The following is a 24163-nucleotide window of genomic DNA, read 5'->3' as shown; positions in this document are numbered from 1 at the left end:
CTTTAATGGTCAAGCCAGCCGGCCCTTTACTTATGACACAGGCGCACGCTTGCCACTACTTTGTTGATGCACGTGCGGCTACTGCGCACACAATTCACAAACACAGAAAATAATTTTTTTTTGGTTTGGACTGGAGTGTACTTTGGGGGTTACAGCACCCTTTAACGGTCAAGCCAGCCGGCCCTTTACTTATGACACAGGCGCACGCTTGGCACTACTTTGTTGATGCACGTGCGGCTACTGCGCACACAATTCACAAACACACAAAAAATATTATTTTTTTAGCACTTGGGGGGAGCACCCCTGATGGACAGAGCACCCCCTGGACAACACTACAGCACCCCTTTAGGACTGGGACACTGCACAGGACTTTGGAGTGGACACAGCCCCTATGGAGAACTGACTGCACAACACAGTCCAGCCAGCCAGCTTCTATGGACTTTGAAGTAGTGGACACAGCCCCTATTAACAACAGCAGCACAGCACAACACAGCCAGCCCCTATGGACTTGGAAGTAGTGGACAACAGCAGCACAGCGCAGCACAGCACAGCACAGCACAACACTACTCTGCACTACACTACACTACACTACACAGCCCAGCCAGCCCTAACTCCCACCCTCCCTCTTCACTGTCCACAGCCGAGTGAGAAAATGACGCCGACGCGGGTACCTTATATAGGTTCCAAAACCCGCGAGACTCGGAAGACGGGATGATGACGTTTTGCCTCGATTTCAGATCCGAGTCAGGCGGGAAAAGTCGAGCCTGACTCGGATCTGCCTCGGATCGGGGGGGCTCGGGGGGGTTCGGATTTCAGAAATCCGAACCTGCTCACCCCTAGTCCTAATACACTCTCTCTGCACTCACAGCCCTGTCCTAACACTCCTTCTCTGCACTCACAGGCCTGTCCTAATACCCCCTACTGCATCCACAGCACTGCTTCCACACAGGTATAGTGATTTACTAATCCTTCCTACTTTGGTGTTGGATCTGCCTACAGTTGATTTGGCGCTGCCCATATGAGGCCACTTCTATAAATTTTGTCCAGGGTCACTTTTAGTTCCCAATCCACCTCTGAGTGTCACTGTCAGTGGCCGTCAGCCCTGCCGCTGACTGTGACTGACATAGCGCTTGCCAGCCAATCGCCCGCCCCCTAATTCTTCTGTGTAGTGTACTTTCCCTTTTGCTCCTCTCTTCCTCTCAGAGACGAAGAGCATCAGGGAATAGATTATGCCCGGGCTGAGGGGCCTATTCATCAACACTAAAATAACGTTTTTAAGGACATTTTCCTTAAATAACGTTATTTTGGTATTCATGAACAGACTTAGCACAGGAGATATCACAGATATCTCCTTGCTAAGTTCCCCTGCGTTAATTTCCACACTCCCCATACATTAGTATGGGGATGTGGAAATTGTGGTATTCATCAAATTCCGAAATTTATGAATTTTCGGAATTTAATGAAGTTACTATTCGCCACTGTGAGGTGGCGAGTAGCTGAATCGACTTACCTGTATCCGCGTGTGCAGGTCCCCTGACGAGTCCCTCCAGCGCTCTGCTCCGTCCTCAGGCTCCGGAGGCTGGTCGGACATGTGTGCTCCCCAGCAGAGCACAAGAAAGTTTTGAAAAAGAAAAAAAAATGTTATTTTTTTTTCTAATCTGTCATGTGGTCTGCTGGGACACCACATGACAGACCAGCAGGACGGAGCCGGAGGCTGCTGCGCGGACAGGTAAGTCGGGGGGGGGGGATGTGAGCGGAGGGGGTCGGGGTGGGTACACAAACTTACCGCATCTGTAGGCAGTGCTGCGCATGCGCTGGTTTTACAGATGTAACAGCGCATGCGCAGCACTGTTTCCAGATGCGATAAGGTAGTGTAGGCAGGGGAAAGTATCTATTTCCCGAAAAGCTGTCATCGCAAAAATGACAGCTTTTCGGGATAGATACTGATGGAGAGGTGGAATGATGAATTCCACCTATAATTAGGTAGAACTCCATGCGAGTTCTAAACCTAATTATCTCCATCAAATTTTTAGGTTTGATGAATAGGCCCCTGAGAGTGGTACCGTCGCCAAGCGCTGCCTGCAGTGGACTGTCTGTAATCAATATATAATATATTTTACATTTCTTAACAAGCAATGTGTATTGTGTATGTGTGTCAGTAATTGTATATTGCCCTTCTGCTCCACGGGAGGTTTCTGTCCTCCCTGAGCTCGCCTTAGGACACCTGCGTTACTGTCTACAGCACCATTACACTTACTGACACACACACAACACATGACACACACCATACTTGCCTACTTTTGAAAAAGCATTTCAGGGAGATTGTGAAAGCAACACCTATAAGTGGGTGGTAAACTGGACGTGTACTGCTACATCTGAGAGGTGTGTCATATCATTTACTTACATCCAAATGTAAATGAGCCCCAAAGCAGTTAGTAAGATCTACTTCTTGATGAAAACACACTGATACTTTTCAGAAAATGCATATAGCCATAGGGATCATTGTGCTTTATAATAAATGCAGGGAAATTATACTAATTATCCCATTTATATATCTCTGTTTTTTTATGTAACAGCTACATAATAGGAGTAAGGTGCAATCAGGGAGATTGCTGTACTCTTCAGGGAGTTTGCTGCTATTTCAGGGAGTCTCCCTGACAATCAAGAAGAGTTGGCAAGTATGACACAGACACAACACACATTTGTTGCTAGGGGGGAGCAATAGGCTAAAGTTCTGCCTAGGGCGCCGGGCATCCTTGCACCGGCCCTGTCCCTAGTTGTATTGTGGCCCCTGGCCCTTGGTTGGACTTGGCTTCTACAATATGAAGATTAAATAGATGCGGATCTGCTTGGTGGATATGATCTCACAGTTGTGTATAGATCCCCTTCAGTTAATGTGCCCGGACATGATGTCGAGAGAGGGCCCTTAAAGCGCTGTTACAGTAGAAACTTGTACCCTCATGGGCTCGCTTTGCTCGCCACCCTTCACGCATGGTTGCTATTCCCAATCAATGTCCACGTAGATAGTAAATGATGATGTCAGGGTACATTTACTGAAGGGGATATTTTCCCAACCATGATCTTACACTATTTGGAATTCTCTCACCGTGAATTGTGATGGGTACCCAAATTATAAATATATTATTACAAGAGGTTACAGCCAAGTAAGCAATGTAAAATAATAATTTAGACTTACAGAGAAAAAAAATTATTCTATAATATTCTATATATGAGTATATATATTAAAACTGATATTTATAAATGTAAAACTGGGCTGTATTTCTGTGGAGACGGTAGCTGGTAGAAGCAAGAACATGTTAGTGTTTCCACTGACCTGCAGGTGTCGCTGTTGTAAAATGAGACGGTTCTCCTGAGTGTCGGGCTCCTCTCTTTCCGGGCGATGAGCTGCTCGCTGCTACTGCTGTGCTGTGTATGTGTTGTGCTGCCCATTACATAGAGCCGTCATGGCGGCAGCGGAGAAGACCACTAAAGAGAGGCTGCTGTCGGTGCTGGATGACTTGGAAGTGTTGTCCAGGTAACTGTGCTCTGCTCTAGATTATGATAACATAGGAATGTCTGTGTCGGTGTACACACTCAGTGTACGGAAGTCTGCATGCATACTCCAGTCTCCTGGTAACAATAGCACAGTCCGCAGCATGTGTTGTCTCATTCATAAGGGCTCATGCTGGGATGCTACTACAGGACATCTGCTCATTTCTCTGTGTTATAGCAGATAATCACAACTTTTACTCAGCTCAGTCTCAGAAGCAGCTAAGGGTTAGCAGCATACCGTTTATGCCTATACCACCTGATATGGAACACTTACCTGGAGCCCAATATACTTTAGAACTAATTATAAATATAATTGCACAGACAGTTGTATTTTCGGAGTCAGTTTGTTAACCAGTGATTCTCACATTGGGATGTAGTTTATATCCAGGAGGTCGGGATGCCAGCGGTCAGAATACCGGCTGTAGAATCCCAACCGCTGACCCAACGGTAAGTATTAAGGGGAGGGTTAGGGTAAGGCTGCAGTGGGTTTGCAGTGCACAGAAGCAGAACATGTAATTGCTGAATGATTTGCAGTCTCTTATGCTGGGTACACACTTACCAGATGAAACCGCCAACCAACAGAGCAGCCGATTTGGTAAGCTATATGCGCACACCAATCGGCCGCTCTATATGTCTGGCTAGGCATCACAACTGGACGGGCATTTTAATTTAAATCTGTGTACAGGTGCTCAGCAGGCGCCTGTACACGCAGCCAGATGCACCGATATATATTGGCATCGGCTGACTGCAGGGCCGGCCTGATATATCTGTGAACGACGTCGCGCAGTCATATAGAGTATACACACCAGTCTATCCGCTACCGATATATCAGTCGTGCGAACAATATATCTACAAGTGTGTACCTAGCTTTAGGCAATATAAGTGCTATACAGACTGGTTCAAACCTATCCAAATCCTATTTGCTCGTCTGTATTCATCCATGTACAGTAGCTATAGTAAGCTTTTTAGCTGTTATGGAACTCTAAGTCCCGACATGCTCAGCTTCAATTTTGGGCACTATTTTTAATTTTCTGCATAAACCAGTAACTGGCTGGAATTTCTGGAATTTACACACCCTCTGTGATTGGGGAGTTTTTACAGATAGATTAGGTTTATTTACTATTAGTGGTAACAAATTGAATTAGTAATTTTTGCTTATTTTTAAAGTTGTCCTTTGACAAAGGACAGGTATGTAACCAAATTACCATCTATTTATATGAAAAGCAAACAATAGAGGTGATGGTTTGTGGATTGCCTTCCCAGTTCAGTTCATCACTTTTAATTATTTGTAATCTGTGATTTTTCCTGTCAGCACTTCAATATCCATTGATAATAGGTGTGTATTATATGAAAAAGTGCAGCTTCTTCTGTTGATTACTAATATTCAGTCACCGAGCATTTCCGTTGCCTGTATAAAATGTATATAATCACAGAGCTCTTCAGTGACTTTTAATATTCTTTGAATTTATGGTATGGGAAAAATTATCCTATATGTTTTGTATGTCTTATTCTTTGTAGGATTGTTGCATAGATGCTTATATCTAGACTAAAGGCCCCCTTACGTGGTGCGATATAGCAGCTGATCCGATGGATTGGAACGATATCGCTGCTATATCGTTCCTTGTGTGGGTATGATATCGGCCAGTGCGCGCTCCCGTGGGATCGTACATCCCTCCTCAAGATCTTACTGCATGTTCAGTTGATCTGAGGGAGTGATGTATGATCCTATGCAGCGCTATGCGGGTGGGGGAGGGGGGGTGCAGGCATATCAGGCGGTCGGCCACCCGATCGCTCCGTGTGTGGGAACCACCCGATAGGTCGGCCGTCAGATCGTAAGGTGCATATCGCACCGTGTATGGGGGCCTTAACCTTAATTTTTACACTTATTAAAATGTTTCTTTTTGCAGAGAGCTAATAGAAGTGTTGGCGCTTTCCAGGAGCCAGAAACTAAATCAACCTGGGGAAGAAACACAAGTAAGTTTCTTACTGCGCATGGTTTACCACTGATGTTGTGATAACCTGCTATTACAGCTGGATTTCAGCCTCATCTCTGGTCACCCCTCACACTTTTATAATAATCCAGACTGTCCCTGTATTATGAGGTTTACTGGCCTCAGTAACAATAACCCATATATGACCATGACACAAGTATACTGACATCATTTTTCAGATTTTGGAACTTCTGATTCAGAGGGATGGTGAGTTTCAGGAGCTGATGAAGTTGGCGTTCAATCAGGGCAAGACTCACCAGGAAATGCAGCTCTTGGAGAAGGAAGTTGAGAAACGGGATAGCGATATCCAGCAATTACAAAAGCAACTGAAGGAGGCTGAACACATACTGGTGAGAATGTCCCATCTTTGCATATATTGTGGCAATCATCTATGTGATAACTGATAATGAGTTTCCTATAAATATTTTCTATATAGCACCACCCTGCCCCTCAGGTTCACCCATAGGCTCCGAGAAATGCCCCTATCCTGGAGACGGTATATGTCAGTGCTATATAAATAAATGTTAACAAATTATTATAACACACAGCAGTGTTGAATGTTCCTCATAATGAACTTTCTATTGATGATGTAAGGAAGGCACTGAAGATACTGTTGCCTATTTGATTCATGTGAGCATTAGTGAGAGAGCGAAGTGCAGAGTCAGGCATAGGAATCCTGCCAGATTAGGTTAATGCCTCATCAAAGGTAAAACTAACTTTCTATTGTCTTAGGGTGAGCTACATTTTTATTTTTGGGTTGAGTTATTTAGCATGATTTTTCTCTGATTTTATTAAAAAGCAAAACAAAAATCATTTGGATACTGAATTACACTAACATTACTAACATATGCCAAGAGACTTTTATAATAGAAACCTACAAAAATCTGCAGTAAAGCAATATGAAATCCATACATGTTAAATAATGCCCTATTGTCTCGCTAAGGCAGGGTAAAAACACAACCTTCGCCCAGTACATACAGTTCCCTTAGTTTCAGGATCAGTGCTTACACCTTTTTTGGGTTTGCTTCGCAGACAGTCAAGTTGGGTATAAAAAATAAACTGATCTAACATACTGTTTTGCAAGACCAGTAACAGTAGACATTCACTGTTTACTGTCCTATGCTAGGACTTCCATATGCATGTGGTTCCGCTAGGCTATGCTTTAAATTACTGTGTAGTAATAATGACAGGAGTGCTCCAATAGGGGACAAATGGACAAGAAAAAGTTAGTCCCTTATTACTATAATATCTGCGTCACTAGGACAGGACACTAATAGGCAAACTTTTATTTTTACTTCTACAGGGCCAACTATATTTCTGGTTCATATAGCCGTTGCATGGTCTAGTTGGCTGTAGTTTTGCCTATGACTATGATCAAGGCTGTTCCTGTTCATTCATTTGCATCTGGCAGTGTCTGAAATTAATATGTTCTCATTTCATGCCATAATCACTTGTATTAGTGCATACAATACTTCACTCATTTTTAGGTTTACATACTTCAATAACTCTACTGTGGCAGGTTCCAGTAGTGACATTGATCTAATAATGGATGATTGATGAGAACTCCCACCCTCCTTCAGTCTGGGGAACTAAGCAATTCTTTAAACTTCACGGTCAGCACATGATGCTCAGTCAGGTGTTATGGAATTTCCATATAGTACATTCATAGGGCAGTGGCATCAGCTTCTTTATAAGGAGTGGAATCTCCATGCTCTGCACAGCAGACAATGACCTCTTAGGAAAATCATATAGCTGGCAGTGTGGCTGAGGGTGCAGAGACAGGGAAAAGTGATATTGTACAGGGAGGTGGTTCAACCAGTAACGGACATAAAAGGACTGTCCTTCACCCGCATCCTTAACCTTCCGGACCAGGGCTAATGGTTTCTATATATCCCATTGAGTAAATTACTCTTAGTAGGCTTCAGTGGGTGGGAGCAGCCAGATATCCTTTTCACGCCGCATGCAGGCTGCTGGTCATGCACCACTAGTGTACTGTCTGGCTGAGGTTAATTAGCTGGAGGAAGAAATACATTAATCAGAGGAGAAGTGAGGATTTAGTGTAAGAATGACTGTGGCACATTGCCTTTTGCATTCTCTGGCATGGTTGGATATATCCTAACATGGACACCTTTGTGAAAAATATTTCCTTTTCACTACTTATGTCAGAGTGACAGGATATTGTCATTTTACACAGCTGTTAATACAAGTGTTGACCCTTGTGCATTACATATGAGATGATGTGCCCCCTACTTGTGTGTTTGTATGGCCACCTAAAGGTGTGTATCCATTAGAAGATACAGGGAAGATGGCACGATTACAACATCGTAATCGTGCCGTCGTTTCCCTAGGGTTGAAGTGCATACACTGAACGTTCAGACATTCAGTGTATGCATATCAATCCTCCCCGAACATGGGCAGCCTGACGACGGTCGTCAGGTTGACCGTCATGTTCGGCGATGATGGATGTTAAAAACGACCAGCGTGCACGCACATCGCTGGTCGTTTTCAACATTTAACTGCCCGATTTGCAGGCGATTACTGAGCGATTGCAAATCGGGCAGGTTAATCGCCTTTTGTCATTGGGAACTGTGTACGTTTGTAATAAATTACAGTAGACATTGTGCTATAGCTATTAGATTCTAGCTGTGCTTTTCTAGAGCAGTCTAGTAATGGAAAGCTGATATTTGTGTTGTGTTCAACTAACCAGAAAATAATGCATGTTTTTAAAGGGTTACAATATTTTGTATTGCATATTGTTGTGGATGCTACAATCCCTTTATAAAATGTGAAATGCTGCTTGGCTGCTAACATGTATAATTTGAATTGTACTTAAATGATTTATTTTCTTTAAAGGCGACAGCAGTTTATCAGGCTAAGGAAAAATTGAAATCAATTAATAAAGCAAAAAAAGGTCAGTGTACAAATGAAAGTTGATATATGTTGAGTAGAAAGAAGTTTAGATTTTTTTGCTGTAAGTTCAATTCTCCTTAATCAGGTCCTGATCAATATTTGTAATTTTTATCTCCGTCACTATGTAATAATTGCTGGAATTCTTTGATACTCTGTCAACATCTACTTAATATACAGGGCTCCAGGGTCCTTATTATATACATTGGCTTCCTCTCAATCTACCACGCGATCTATTTCTCTCATTTTCCTGCAAACTCTTAAGGTGCATACACACAAAGATTTTCTGTCCAACCATCCAACTAGTTGATTTTTTGGAATGAAAATGTGGTAAGATATGAAAGGAAATGACAATCAACAGTTTGCTCCCAAATGCCGGAAAATGGACAAAAAGTGTTGTTTGAACAAACTGATTAGATCAAACATTTAACAAACTTGTCTGACGACCATTTTCATCTGTTTTCTGGCATTTAGGAGCAAATTGCTGATCATCATTTACTCACATACTTTACCAGATTTTCATTCCAACCAATCAACTAGTCGGATGGTTGGACAGAAAATCTTTTACGTGTGTATGCAGCTTAAAGCGACTTGTCTTCCATCAACTTTCCACTCCCTCCTCGACCTACTTCAATGTTACTTTATCTCCCTTCATTGCATGGAAACTGTCTTTGCCACAGTCGCTAACAACCTTCTCACTACTAAGTCTAAGTGGTATATTTATTAAAATGCGGGTTTTTAGAAGTGGAGTTGTGTTGCCCATATCAACCAATCGGATTCCACTTAACATTTGTCTAACACCTAAAAGATAATAGCTAGAATCTGGTTGTTATGGGCATCAGCTCCACTTCTAAAAACCTGCACTTTAGTAAATATACTTCCTAAGAGTCAGTTTTTCATTCACATCATTCTTGACCTCTCAGCAGCCTCAGACACTGTTGATTAGCCTCCACCTTCAAACCCTCCACACTCCTTTAGACTCTGTGACACTGCCCTCTCCTGGCAATACTCCTACCTTTCAAACTATTCCTCCTCTGTCTTTACTTCCAGTTCTATCTCCCCTCTCCTTCTCTATCTGTTGGCATTTCACAAGTTCTGTCCTTGGTTTACTTCTTCAAACCTCCTCCATTGGAGATCTCCTCAGCTCCTTCAGTCTACAATACCAACTTTATGCTGATGATACACAAATCTTCCCCTCCCCCAGATCTCTCCTCCTCCACTCTTGCAATCATCTACAAATGCCTCCATCTCTTTCTGGATGTCCCAGTGCTTTCTTATGCTCAACATATCTAAGACTGAGTATATTGGTTCCTTTTCCCTCCCATATCACTCCTTCTGTTGCTAACACTCTCCTCTCCCCTATGTCAGCTGCCTGGGTTTCATCTTGACTTGTCACTCTCCTTCACCCCTAACGTTCTTACCATTTCTAAATTTTACCACTTTCACCTTTGCATATCTCCAAACCTTTCATACCCTGGAGGCTACCATATCGATAATATTAATGTACTTATGTCACATCTGGGCCACTGTAAACTAATCTCTGGTCTTCCTCTCCTTTTTTTTTAAATCTGTCCTCTACTGTGCTCTTAATTTTCCTGTCTTGTCGTTGATTCCACAACTCCTTCACTGGCTCCTCTTCCCCTACAGAATCTAGTTTCAGCTCCTCATCTCCATTCACACTTTCTCTTGCCCTCTTCATCAGATTGTCACCTTCCGTGCTCACTGTTTGCCTCTTCCCATTCCTGCATCCAAGTCTTCTTTCTGTGTTGCTCCCCTCCTCTGGAACTAACTCCACCTTTCTAACAGAATGCCTATCATCACTCCTCTCATTCTTAACTCCCATCTGGTGTCCTCGCTCCTCATCTCCTCCTATTATACTTTACAATTTTACCCCCAAACCTTTAGACAGGGGTGAGCAATAAGCGGCCCTCCAGCTGCTGCTCAACTACAATTCCCCGCATGCCTTGCAACCATTTTAGCATGACCAAATAGCAAAACTGTGGTAAGGCATGCTGGGATGTGTAGTTCATCAGCTGGAGGGCCACTTATTGCCCGCCCCTACGTTAGACTGTAAGCTCTCATGAGCAGGTCCCTTCACCCTCTTGGTTCTCACCCTGCACTATTCTCCATTCTCCCCCTTAGTCAGTGACTCTGATCCCTTCTTTCTGCCCTTCCCAAGCACAGGGTCTCTGATAGCTCTTGTTGATAGCTGTATCTTCTTTTGTAATTTCACTGTTTCATTTTTGCACTTGAACTGTGATTCCTTTTTATATAGTTTTGTTTGTTTTATTGTAATTTGCCAAGTACTGAGCCATGAACACATCATGCCACCATATAAATAAAAGAATAATAACTAGCACTGGGATTTTATGAAGTGTTGTGTTGCAATATGATAATGAAAAATATGTAATCTCAATTAAGCCTAAGGCTTATAATAGTATTCAAAAGTACACTAAATAGTTAAGAAAATGTAATTACATAGATTTCTAGCATTGATAATAAGGAACTGTACAGGTAGGATGTAAGGTAAATAACTTAACACTGTTATGTGGAGTTGGTTAACAGAAAAGCAATTGTTCTGGAAAGCATTGTGTTTAGGAAATCTTTAACCCTGAGCACAAAGGAAGTATTGATTTGAGCTCCATGTATCTCATTATCCATAAACCACCCGCTGTACACAGATTTATATTTTCTTATTTTAGTTCTGTGCACGCCAGGAAGTAAATCTATGTTCCCTGAAGTTTGTGTGTGGCACGTTCCTTGGTGCGTTGCCTGCTCATGGTTCCATTTCTTGGAGAAATTTAAATTGATTCTTGGCCACAAGATAATTACGTCAATGTTCTGTTCAGAATTCAGTCTCTTCTAGTCGGTTGCATTGGAACAATTGACTGTCATTGAGAGAGAGGGGGATTAATTGATTCAGCTGGGATTTCAGAAGGTGTTGACTTATGTTGCTGTGTCCACAATTTGAGAAAATGTTGTCAAAATCAGGGCCACTGACAGAGGCACGGAACGTACTTTACATATACTGACAAATCCTCCATTCATGTCAGTGGTAAAAAAACACATTTTGCATGTTACATGCATAGGGAAAAAAATCAGATATATTCACCCAGATTTGGGCCCCATGGCTTTTCAGGAAGAGCTAAAACCACCCTCACCCTAATTAATATAATGCTTACACCGGTATTACTATGGCTCCATAGTTATAACAATGCTTCTGTGCTGCTTTAAGTACCAATGCAAATATTGCCTGTCACTAAAATAAATTGAATCCCCTTTCCACGTTTTTCCCTTTCTCCTTCTGTTTTCTCCCACCTCAACCTTATTATACAAAATATCCGTAATATACTGTAGGTGGTTGATCATTTTCAATCGCATCTACTGAATGCAGTATGTAATTTATTAAATTAATTACCCTAGTATTCTTGAAGTCACAAACTAGAAGAATGTAACTTGATCTCATCAGTCAATTCCACAAGTAGGAAGAGCCCAAGGGAGGAATTTAGTTCTGTGCGATGTGCTGCGGTACATCACCACAATGTCTTGATTGCTCACATTGCTGGATGTTACAATAAAAACACTGTCATTATTGTGTGTATAGATATAAACGATACTGCATTGCCTCGGAATGTCTTGATGACCATTTCGAAGTCCCTTCACGGCACATCAATCCTTACTGATGTGCTACAATTCAATCCTTATTGAATTGTCCTCCTCCCCAATGTCCAGTGAGAGTCTGTATGTGCTCTTTAAAAGGGAGCCACATCTTAGTACAATTGTTAACACACAATATAACAATTTCATCACCTTATAGGGATGGGTGGGAAGAGAGTTCTGAAAATATTTTGTGTCCCGTGTAACAGGAGTCCCAACATAGTGTTAGGGTTATGTTGTTGGCAAGGCACAAATTATATAAACATAATAAATGGCGAAATAGAGGGTAATTGATATATTTTTTTTTCTTTTATAAAATTGTTATATTTAAAGCTATACTTAAATACAATACTTTTGATTTAGTAGAGTATAACACCCCCTCACCACCCATAAGCTATGTATGAGTCTATAAGCCCGTATTCAATTTGAGGCGACTTTTCGCCTGCTGGATTTTTCGCCTCCTTCTTCTGTTTTCTAGGCGGAAAAGTATCGCGCTCGTGCCCGCTATTCCCCGTTTTCAATTCCAAAGTAAAATACATGAATTTTCGGGAAATAATTGTAGGACCCCCCCTAAAGATGTCCAGACCTCGGCGATCACTATGGGTACCCCCGTTTTTGCCTGCAGAAGAAAGTCGGCTATTTAAATAGATGCGGCAGGTGGTTATTTTTCCCAACATTGAAGAAGTAATGCAGAAGAGCACTTAGGTTTTTTTTTTTTTCGTTTTTAAAAGTGGTCCCATCAAATTTGGGGTACATGAAACTGTAGGTAAGCATATTTTTAAGTACCTAAAGGTAATTTTAAAAATTCTTCAAAAATACAGCTGCTGCTACTCTTCGCAATGAAAAAAACACCTGCCACATACTTAAGGACCTCACCAGAATTAATTTTGTTAGTTTGGCATTTTGGTTCCCTATTTTTTATTTTTTTTATTTTCACCCAAAAATTGTGAAATTTTTTTTGGGGGGGGGGGCTTCCCGATTTTCACATTTTTTTTTTTGCACATTTTGTTTAAGAGGGCATTCCCAAGGTTACAGGCTATTTTTTTTAAGCCTGCACCTCTAAACCCCAAATCCGCACTTTTTTTCACCTGCTATAGGTAATTGAAAAATTATCCCTGTTTTTTTAAAATGACCCTTCACCCCATTTACGATAAAAGAAACGGGAATTTTCGGGAAATATGCCTGGGACCCCCTAAAGATGTCCAGACATGGGGGATCACTATGGGTTCCCCCATTTTTGCTTGCTAAAGGAAGTCGGGGTTTGTAATAGCCGCGCAAGGTGCAGTTTTGCGGCTATGAAGAAGTAGTAAAGAATAGCACAAATTTGGGGTACATGAAAATAGGGGTAAGCATTTTTTTAAGTCCCTAAAGTTATTTTAAAAAATCTGCAAAATTGCACATGCCGCTTGTCCCCGCAATGAAGAAAACACCTGCCGCATACATGGGAACCTGAATTGAATTAATTTAGGTAGTTTGGCACTTTGTTCCTCTATTTTTTATTTTTTTTGGGGTGTCCCAAAGATTTTTAAACCTTTTTTTTTTTTACGCAGTTTACCTTTTAGGGGACTGTCTTAAGGCTGTACGAGGGTTCCCGCAATGTTGTACCCCAAAAACCACAATTCTGCACTTTTTTCCGCCTGCTATTCATAGGCGAAACTTTATCGCCTATTACATTGCATTGACTTTCCGCCTAGGCGAATAGTCTTCTAAATTGAATACGGAGGAAACTCAAAACAGGCGAAAATTACGTCATCGGCGAAAAAGTATCGCAGATCCGGACTTTTCGCCTCAAATTGAATACGGCCCTATATCAGTCAAGTCTGCACAACATTATTCCTGACTCTTTTAATTTCAGTCCATTTCTTTCTTTTTACTTTTTAACATAAACGTTGTAGTCTGACAAATAAAAACTTAACCATTGCAATATTCACAATAATATCTTGTATAACAATATGCTTGGTAGATCAGGTGTCACCTCCTCGGCCCAAATATATTTGCTCCAACCTTCCACTTTGAAACAGAATTTCACTATTGCATACTTTCTAGATTTTTCTTTAGAGTTAAAAATAAAATATAAAAGTAAATATAGATTTTTTTTTTTTTTTTTTTTTATCCTTGTGAAATCTGCATTGAATTTTGCAACTCTGTTTACATGCTTTGTTTTGTGCTGCTAAGGTGCCATCTCATCGGAAGAACTGATTAAATACGCCCATCGGATTAGCGCAAGTAATGCAGTCTGTGCTCCTCTGACATGGGTGCCAGGTAACAATATGTATTTTTATTTAGTTTATTTTTGTGTTATTCCTAATTATTCAAATGCAAATCAAATAATGGTTCTGGGATTTTTCATTTAAAATTTTTTAGTTTTCTGTATAACTTAATCATTGATCAAAGTCTCGTCACATGTATCCAGCTGCTCTCCATTCAATTGTTAATAATCCTTTGTAATACAGTTTGTTTCCCATATCCAAATATTCTGAAATACTGAATTTTCTACTTCAGGGTCCATAGGGTATCCACAGGATACCTTGGGGTATAGGTGTGACGTCAGTCGCAGGGCACCAAAGAGTTAAGCTTTCAGCCTCCCAGGATGCACTAGGTCCCCCTCCTATACCCCGCCCCCGGGCCAAGGCACCTCAGTTTAGTTTGGTGCCCGGCCGGAGTCGGGTGCACCTGTTGGAGTGGGGGCTAGAAGAGCCCCTGAAGCTTATTCTTCATGCAGCTGTGGCTGCACAACTGGATGTACAGCATGGACAGTCAGTCCTGACGTCCATGCTGTCTTCCCTACACCCCGCCGGTACCAGAACGCCGGTACTGATCCGGGGATGCTGGTGGGCGTCTGGGGTCACAGCTAGCGGTGACCCCAGATGCTCCGGACCATGGTCGGATTCAAGGGGGACAGAGGTAAGCAGCGGGGTCCCGCGGTGGGTCCCCGCTGATCACATGGTCCTAAGTCCCCAGGCAGGGGGCTCCCTGGGGACTGGCTGCAGCGTGGAGCCAGGCGACCAACCTGCGCTTCCACTACCCCCTGGGACAGCGGACCGCAGCAGAGCGGTAGCGCTGCGGCGTCCCAGGGGTTAAATGCATGCCAGGGGAGCGCGCCTTCCCTGTCTCACAGCCGGCGCCTCCCCCGCTGCACACAGCCCTCTCTGCATGCTGCTGACTGGTCCTGTGGCAGCGCTCCTCCCCCAGGCCAGCCTCCTCTCTGCTCCTCGGCGGCCATCTTCTCCAGAACGCATGGTGAACGCTGCTGGAAGCGCTGGACGGAAGCATCGTGGTCTGGGTCCCCCCGCATACCTCTCCTCCGCTGTGGTCAGGTCTGTGTATGCAGCGCTGTGTCCTACCAGGCCCTGTGTCTGTGTAGTTGAGTGATCAGCGCTGTTAGTGCAGGAATTGTTATTTCTCTGCATTGTATGTGACTGTGCTAGCGCTGCTGCCTGTAATCTTTTCTTCATCTAAACTGTCAGCTTTATTACTGTCCCTGTTCTTTCTGCTAAAGCCCTTGCGGTGCGGTGCTGCAGGGTGGTCTCTCACCTATTTAATACTTAATTGGTGAGAGAGGTCACATACGTGGTGCCATCATGTCTGAAAGTGATTTCCCCCTCCGGCTACAGTGTACCACGTGCAAAGTACCGTTAGCGGAGGGGGAGGGTAGCGCGGAGGGCCTTTGCCGGCAGTGTTTGTCCATGGCGCGGCCTATTACGGTTACAGCACCGGTACAGGAGCCGCCCTGGGCTTGTTTCGCTCAGGCGTTAACAGCTTTAGTGGGCCAGTTAGCTCCGCAGCCCGCGTTTACTCCGATGGGTTTGTCCCAGCAGTCTGTGGTGTCGTCACCCATGCAGGGGTTCCCACGACAATTGGTGGTACCCCACAGTCTCCCTATTTCCCAGCTCCCGGGTTCTCAGGAGCCAGCGTGGGTTAACTCCCTGACGAGTTCTGTACAGCACTTGTCGGATGTGTTGCAAGGGGAGTCTGTGATGCGGTCTCATAAAAGGCCGGTGGCGTCTCTGTCCGCTCCTTATGAGGATGACGAAGGGACGTCTGATGATGGGGAGATTCTAGATCCTTACGATCAGGAACCTCTCCATACTAAGGACGCTGATGCTAAGTCCAAAGTATATATTCCTGGACTTATTCGGGCGGTCCGCACAGCCTTGGTGATTGAGGACGAAGTTCCCCCAGCGGCTAAATCTAAGTATGCCTTTTTCAAAGATGTGAAGGGCGATGCCACAGTCTTTCCTCTTTCGGGTCAGTTGGTGGACCATTTAGAGGAGGCGTGGAAACAACCTGGCAAAAGATACCAGCCGCAGAGACGCCTGGCGGTGGCTTATCCGTTCGCGGATAATTATTTTGCGAAGTGGGAATCCCCTCCACAGGTGGATTCTCACGTGACCCGTCTTGTCCGTAGTGCCACATTGCCGATGCCATCCATGTCCTCCCTTAAGGATGCTACGGACCGCAAGGTAGAAATCTGCCTGAAGTCCGCTTATTCCCTTGCAGGGGGGGCAGCACGGCCGGCTATGGCCATTTGCTGGGTTGCCAGAGCGATGGAGCGCTGGGCGGATTCATTAGAGGCTTCTTTTGAATCCGACTGTCCGGCCGATCAGGCGGAGTTGATTGGCAATCTCCGTGATTCGGCCACCTACATCAACGAGGCGGCTCTAGATATTAGTACTCTGGTGTCTAGAATTTCTTCAGCAGCGGTAGCTGCTCGTCGCACCTTGTGGCTGCGATCCTGGAAGGCGGACGCAGATTCCAAGAAAGGTCTGGAAGCGTTGCCGTTTACCGGAGAAGATGGAGTACCAGACGTCCGGCCCCCAAGCCAGATGACAAGCCTGCGGCCTGACGGTCCGGGCCTCCCTTTGGGGGATCCCAGGGTGGGAGGCCGCCTGCTACAGTTCGCCCAGTGTTGGTCGACCACTACGACAGACACTTGGGTTCTGGAGGTGGTTTCTCACGGATACGCCCTCTCCTTCCGGCACAGACCCCCGGCTCGCTTCTTCACCACGGGTCTCCCATCAGACCGGAACAAGGCTACGGAGCTGCGGAAGGTATTGCACACTATGCTCCAGGCTGGAGTTATAGTAGCGGTTCCATTCTCCCAGAGGGGCCAGGGTTTCTATTCAAATCTGTTTTTGGTACAGAAACCCAATGGGTCATATCGTCCGATTCTCAACCTCAAAGCACTCAACAAGTCTTTGCGGGTCCCGAAGTTTCGGATGGAGACCCTACGGTCCATCATTCTGGCGCTGGAACCTGGGGACTACTTGGTGTCATTGGACATACAGGACGCTTACCTGCATGTCCCTATTCTTTGGCGCCATCAACAGTTCCTCAGGTTCGCGATCAGCAGCGACCACTTCCAGTTTCGGGCGTTACCTTTTGGCCTGGCAACAGCACCACGTGTTTTCACCAAGGTGATGGCGGTCATGGCGGCTTCTCTGCGGCTGCAGGGAGTCCGCATGTTGCCGTATTTGGACGACCTGTTATTGGTGGCAGGATCTCCAGAGCTCCTGTTACGCCACTTGGACCTGACCATTGCACTGCTGCAACGGCACGGCTGGCTAATCAACTGGCAGAAGTCCACTCTAATCCCGTCTCGGAGGATTCTGCATCTTGGAGCCTTATTGGACTCGGGACAGCAAAGGATCTTCGTGACGGAGGACAAGATCTCTGCTTTACAGTCAAGGGTGCGCAGTTGTCTGCACAGCCGCCGGGTGTCCTTACACTCGGCGATGAGGTTACTGGGCTCCATGGTGTCGGTGTTCGACATGGTGGAATACGCCCAGTTTCACTCCAGACCTCTGCAGCACCTGATCCTGTCCAGACGATTGTGCTCACCCAGGAGGTTCGCCTGTCCCTTACGTGGTGGTTACAGACGACCCACCTCAACAAGGGACGTCCGTTCTGGGTTCCAAATTGGGTCCTGTTGACAACGGACGCCAGTCTTCGGGGCTGGGGAGCAGTTTCGGGTCCACACTTGTTCCAGGGCAGGTGGACGCCGACAGAAGCGGAGCTTCCAATAAATATCTTGGAACTCCGTGCGGTCTTCAATGCTCTCCAGCAGGCACAGCGGTTTCTCCAGGGTCGCCCGGTGCAGGTCCAGTCGGACAACGCTACCACCGTGGCCTACATAAACAGGCAAGGAGGAACTCGCAGTCGGGCGGCTCTCGTAGAGGTCTCTCGGATCCTGGTTTGGGCGGAGCGCAATCTTCCGGCCATATCAGCGGTCTTCATCCCGGGAGTGCTCAATTGGGAGGCGGACTTTCTAAGTCGCCAGGACGTTCATCCGGGGGAATGGTCCCTGCACCCGGACGTTTTTCAACTACTGGTGGACAGGTGGGGTCTTCCAGAAATCGACCTCATGGCGTCCCGGCACAACAACAAGTTGCCGGTGTACGGGTCTCGCACAAGAGATGAAGGGGCGTCTCTGGTGGATGCTCTGTCCGTCCGGTGGACGTTCCGGTTCGCATACCTGTTCCCTCCAGTCTCCCTTCTTCCACGGGTAATCCGGAAATTCAAACAGGAAGGAGGGACGCTCCTGTTGATAGCTCCCGCGTGGCCCAGACGGCACTGGTTCTCAGACCTTCAGGGTCTGTCCGTGGACATTCCTCTGCGGTTGCCGCTACGACCGGACCTTCTGTCTCAGGGTCCTTGCCTTCACCCGGACCTGACTCGGCTGTCTTTGACGGCGTGGCTGTTGAGACGGCCATGCTGAGGTCCCGGGGGTTTTCCAGCTCTGTGGTGCGTACCATGTTGCGAGCTCGGAAACCGTCTTCCGCGAGGATATACCATCGCGTGTGGCATACGTTCTTCCAGTGGTGTCGACCGAGAGGTTATGCACCGCGGGAGTTTCGTCTGTCTCGGATTCTCGCCTTCCTGCAAGCGGGACTAGATCATGGGCTTCGCCTTGCTTCTTTGAAGGTACAGGTTTCGGCCCTATCTGTCTGGTTTCACCGTAGGATTGCTACAATCCCGGATGTGCGCACCTTTATGCAGGGTGTTCTCCGCATTCAGCCGCCCTTTGTTCCACCTGTGGCGCCTTGGGATTTGGCTGTGGTCCTGAGGGCTCTCCAAGGACCGCCGTTTGAACCACTGGGCTCAGTGGATCTTAAATGGCTAACAGCTAAGACTGTTTTCCTTCTGGCCATTGCTTCGGCCAGACGTGTTTCTGAGTTAGGGGCTCTTTCTTGTAGACCCCCTTTCTTGGTTTTTTATGGGAACAGGGCAGTGCTCCGCACTCGGCCCGAGTTTCTTCCCAAAGTTGTTTCCCAGTTTCATATTAACGAGGAAATAGTTGTTCCGGCCTTTAACTCACCGGGTCTTTCCGTGGGTGAGGCCTCTTTGGATGTTGTGCGGGCCTTAAGGACTTATGTTGACCGCACTTCTTCGTTTAGGAAGTCGGACGCTTTGTTTGTCCTCTTTGGCTTCCGTAAAAAGGGTTGGCCTGCTTCAAAGCAAACTTTGGCAGCCTGGATCCGTATGGCTATTTCTGAAGCTTATCTTCATGAAGGCCTACCGGTCCCTCCTTCTCTGAAGGCTCATTCCACTAGGTCTGTGGGTCCTTCGTGGGCAGCTCGACGTGGTGCCTCGGCAGTTCAGATCTGCAAGGCTGCTACGTGGTCTTCTGTCCATACCTTCGTGAGGTATTACAGGTTTGACACCTTCGCCTCTCAGGATGCTTCCTTCGGGCGGCGGATTCTCCTTTCTGCACAGGAGCGTCCCCACCCTTAAAGGATACTGCTTTGGGACATCCCCAAGGTATCCTGTGGATACCCTATGGACCCTGAAGTAGAAAATATGAGATATGGTAAGAACTTACCCTTGTTATCTCTATTTCTACGAAGTCCATAGGGTTCCACAGGACTCCCGCCCTGTCGCACCTGTGCTGCAGATGGGCTTTGCTCTGGTCACCGGTTTTCCGTCTCCCTCTGGTGAGAATGTGATTCTTGTATGTGTCCAGATCTTTGTTCTCTCTCTTCCTTCTCCTCCTCCGGCCTATGGCTTGGTAACTAACTGAGGTGCCTTGGCCCGGGGGCGGGGTATAGGAGGGGGACCTAGTGCATCCTGGGAGGCTGAAAGCTTAACTCTTTGGTGCCCTGCGACTGACGTCACACCTATACCCCAAGGTATCCTGTGGAACCCTATGGACTTCGTAGAAATAGAGATAACAAGGGTAAGTTCTTACCATATCATATTTTTTTTAGCATGACTGAGATAGACACCTTTTGCTTTTTGATGGTTCATTGTACACAAACTTGGTTTATAAGGCTCAAAATTATTGAAAATATTGTATAAAATTACCTGCAGGCTGTGTATATAAGGGGTATATAAAACACAAATTAATTCTTGTTTTTTAAAATTTGGATTCCATTCCCAAGATATTCATTACGGTATGCAAATATTCCAAAATACAGAATATTCCGATATCCAAAATACCCCTGGTCCCTGAGCTTTTTGGATATGGGAGACTCAACCTGTATGAATGAAAAAATATGCAAGAACCTTTAGCGCAACCAATGAAACAGCCTGGGGCTCAGATACTCAGGGTAACCCTACATCCCCTAGCAAAATTTGACAAATAGAAAGTGGTAGAGAGCCCTGGGCGCTTCTGGGGATTGGGAGAAATGAATGGGCAAAAATAAATGAATACTTCTCTTTGAAAAGCAGTTTTCTCACGAATGGTTAGAAATTGTTAACATGTAAAGAGAATAAAACACGTGTGTCCTCACTCGTCTTAACTGCAGTCACGCCAAACAACCCCTCTTGGCGCGCTTGGTCCTGTGAGACTCTGCTAGTGCCGGGAGTCTTTTTTTGTTGAAAATGCATTTAAGTCACAATGCGATGCAAGTAGGACGCATCAGGAGACTGTGCTAATTAATTTGATATGTGACACTTGTATATCTGTGTGCGGCTGAGTCTCTTAGTCGGCATACAAAGTGATATGATGCAACGGCCACAGCTTTTTTCCACACCAAGGTCCGTTATCGGTCTGTGTTTCACACCGATATATCAATGTCACATATCAAATGAATCAGTCTCCTGGCATGTCCTAGTCATATTGCGTTGCGACTTAGATGAATTTACGGCAATGAAAGACGCTCGACACTAGCGAGGTTGCACGGGACCTGCCGGCTCACTCACACCGGACATATCACGCTGGTATAGTGTAATTCAGGGGATGATAAAATGGCATTTAACAAAGATGCATAATGGGTAAAACTGAATATGGTTTATTTGAGCAAATTAGCTCACAGAGGGCAGAACATACACAAAGGTATATGGAAAGATGGACTCCTTCACCGCAGCCTAAACCTAAGTCTCCCGGTGGGGGCTGCCTTATCCCCCCGCCCCTTTCCCTAGCCTAACCCCCCCCCCCTCCTTCCGCTGTTGGCGCCCAGCTTACCTTCGATCGGTATGCCGGTTGTCGGGCTCCCGGCCTAGGTAAAATGACAGATCCCGATGCCTGTCATTAGACCCCTGCCGGGTTTAGATGGTCGGGAAGACGGCGGTCGGAATGCTTGGTGTGATAAGCTGTTCGAGTGGGCAGTACAGGTAGTTCTGATATCCTTTTTGCGATTTGATCTGTTAACTTCTGTCAGCTAAGTAGCTTAATGTCTGTCTTCCTTTATTTAAGGTGATCCACGTCGGCCCTACCCCACGGATCTGGAGATGAGGAGTGGTTTGCTGGGTCAAATGAGTAATCTCCCTACAAATGGGGTGAATGGTCACTTACCAGGGGATGCGTTAGCAGCAGGGAGGCTTCCAGGTACTGTATATAACCCCTGCATAGCTGAGCCAATTCCCAGCTCTACCTTAGTTCTTGAGCAAAGAATGTGGTATTTTACAGGATCCGAAGCAAAGGAGCACAAGCTGATCTTACACTGTATAGATTAGCATGGAGGAGGGTGCTGGCTGTCTGACTACACACATTATATACTGCCATACTATATACATGAAGATGAAGGACTTATTTTCCAATACTTGTAAAGTTTTTTTTATATATCAAGTGTTTGCATGTGCTATATTTTCTATGGTGAATAGGTGCCAGTACATTGATATGTTATTTAATTTATAGGTATGGTTACATGTGTTTTTGATTTAGGATTAAGACATGTAAAATTATTAAATGAATTTGGAACTGTTTTTGCATTGTAGATGTCCTGGCACCTCAGTATCCTTGGCAATCCAATGACATGTCCATGAACATGCTACCACCAAACCACAGCAATGACTTCTTAATGGAATCGCTTGGTCCTAACAAGGAGAATGAAGATGATGTGGAAGTCATGTCTACAGACTCCTCCAGCAGCAGCAGCGACTCGGACTAAGCACGGCCTGCAGAAAGACTGTAACCTTTATGTACTGGATGCTACAGGCTCCAAAAGAGAGAAGCAAAAAAACCTACATACGTGTGATGAAAAGAAAATGCTTCCTATATCCATGCCACATGCCTCAGTCCTATGAACTGAGCATATACTCCTGATACATGTGCTACTCAAATACTTCATTGAAATAGTGACAAAAAAAAAATGGGTTCATTATGTAACATTTGAAAACATGATGACAGAAATTCATGTCCCATTCCTACTATAGTTTTTATTGTGTGTACGTATTCAGTTTTCTTGCATCAATTATCTGAACTGTTAATGTTCTAAATAATACTATTGCTGGTGTTAACCACTATATTTTTGTATCTATCGTAAGTTGGCACCACTCATGTATATAAATGTTTACATGTCCATATGTATATATGTTTAAGGCAGTGTGCATATACTGTATGCTAAGTTGTACATATGAAAAAGTACTATTATTCAATACAGGTTTTTTTCTATTGACAAAACTATAACCTTGTAGACCAATAAGTTATTCCATTCCATCGTTTTCTTCTCAAACTTAATATAGGATTTTTTTATTTTCAATGTTCTACCTGGCTGGCTATCATGGTATACATTGTTTTCTGGAACCCTCTTTATAGTAGACGGTACATTGGGCCTGATTCAGAGCTGAACGCTCTGACCAGAGCGCTCGCTCTGAATCAGGGCCCTCCTACCTTTTTTTGGAGCGTCCTCATGGACGCTCGCATAGCTGTGGGTTACCACCCACAGCTATAGCGAGCGTCCATGATGATGGTCACGATGGTCTTGACCATCGGGCTTGCGACGGAGACCCTGCAGTAGGGTCTCGCTGCCGCAAGCCCTGGAGTGATTTTGGCTCTATCAGAGCCAAAATCACTCCCACTGACATCACTAGTGATGTCAGTGGGGCCGGCTTGAGACGGTAGGCGTTCCCATGGGAACGCCTCCGTCTGGCAGGCACGCCCCCAGCACGCCAACCAAAGGGGGCGTGCTGTTAATCAACATCTACAGCACGCCCCCTTTGGTGCGAGACCCGGAGCGATGGTGAGCCCGTCGCTCGCCGGGTCTCGCGCATGCGCACGACGGAGCTTCCTCTGTCGTGCGCATGCGCAGTGGGGAACATTGACCCGCTTGTGAGCGGGTCTGAATGACCCCCATTATCCCATATAGTGACTCTATTTTACATACCAGGTCACAATGAAATGTGTTATCACTCTCGGCGCTCCTAAGCACTGCTTTTCCAATAATATAATATAAAATGGACACTTAGCACTGACATAATAAACAAAAAATATTAAATTAATTACTTTTTTGATGTGGGCCGTGCTTCCCAAAACTCTTCTCACTGTGATATTTCTTTTTCCATAATCCAAAAAAAAAGATAAAAGCTAAAATAGTGTAACACCACACCAGGCTGTGTGTTCCCTGACATGGTTGCAAACAACGCAACCAGTCAAACACCCTCTGCATCCTTGCACTCTCCCCCAGAGTATGCAGTGCAGATGATAATTGCTGATCGGACAGCCTGATGGCACTCCCCACCTGACACCGCTGCAGAGAGAAGCAGTTGCTGGGGGAAATGAAAATGAAGTTTTTCCTTGGGAGTGGGTCTAAAGAAGATTTTTTGTCCCCAGTTGACACTTTGTTGGAACCCAAGGTAAAGGAAACTTATGGTTCTGGCTTCCTATTTTCAGGAAG

The 24163-nt window shown here is 45.2% G+C and overlaps 1 protein-coding gene across 1 annotated transcript; it reads left to right on the top strand.

The window, feature by feature from the left end:
* The first annotated feature begins 3378 nt into the window (after window positions 1-3378).
* Window positions 3379-22950, top strand: MED4 (mediator complex subunit 4). Its single transcript, XM_088478350.1, has 7 exons — window positions 3379-3535; window positions 5460-5526; window positions 5723-5893; window positions 8397-8454; window positions 14283-14369; window positions 21745-21876; window positions 22266-22950. The coding sequence occupies exons 1-7, from the start codon at window positions 3465-3467 to the stop codon at window positions 22436-22438; spliced, it is 759 nt and encodes a 252-aa protein (XP_088334476.1). The 5' UTR covers window positions 3379-3464; the 3' UTR covers window positions 22439-22950.
* The last annotated feature ends 1213 nt before the right edge of the window (window positions 22951-24163 follow it).

The sequence above is a fragment of the Taudactylus pleione genome, unplaced genomic scaffold, assembly GCF_031769625.1.
Source record: "Taudactylus pleione unplaced genomic scaffold, aTauple2 ptg000005l, whole genome shotgun sequence".
NCBI classification, from domain to species: Eukaryota; Metazoa; Chordata; class Amphibia; order Anura; family Myobatrachidae; genus Taudactylus; species Taudactylus pleione.
Note: the sequence above shows the minus strand (reverse complement) of the source record. Positions and strands in the feature narration are given on the sequence as shown.

Bases quoted from the DNA above. Each gene is read 5' to 3' on its own strand.
- MED4 (XM_088478350.1), top strand. From the start codon at position 3,465: ATGGCGGCAGCGGAGAAGACCACTAAAGAGAGGCTGCTGTCGGTGCTG. The intron at 3,536-5,459 runs GTAACTGTGCTC...TTCTTTTTGCAG, and splicing joins GACTTGGAAGTGTTGTCCAG to AGAGCTAATAGAAGTGTTGG. The intron at 21,877-22,265 runs GTACTGTATATA...TTTGCATTGTAG, and splicing joins AGCAGCAGGGAGGCTTCCAG to ATGTCCTGGCACCTCAGTAT.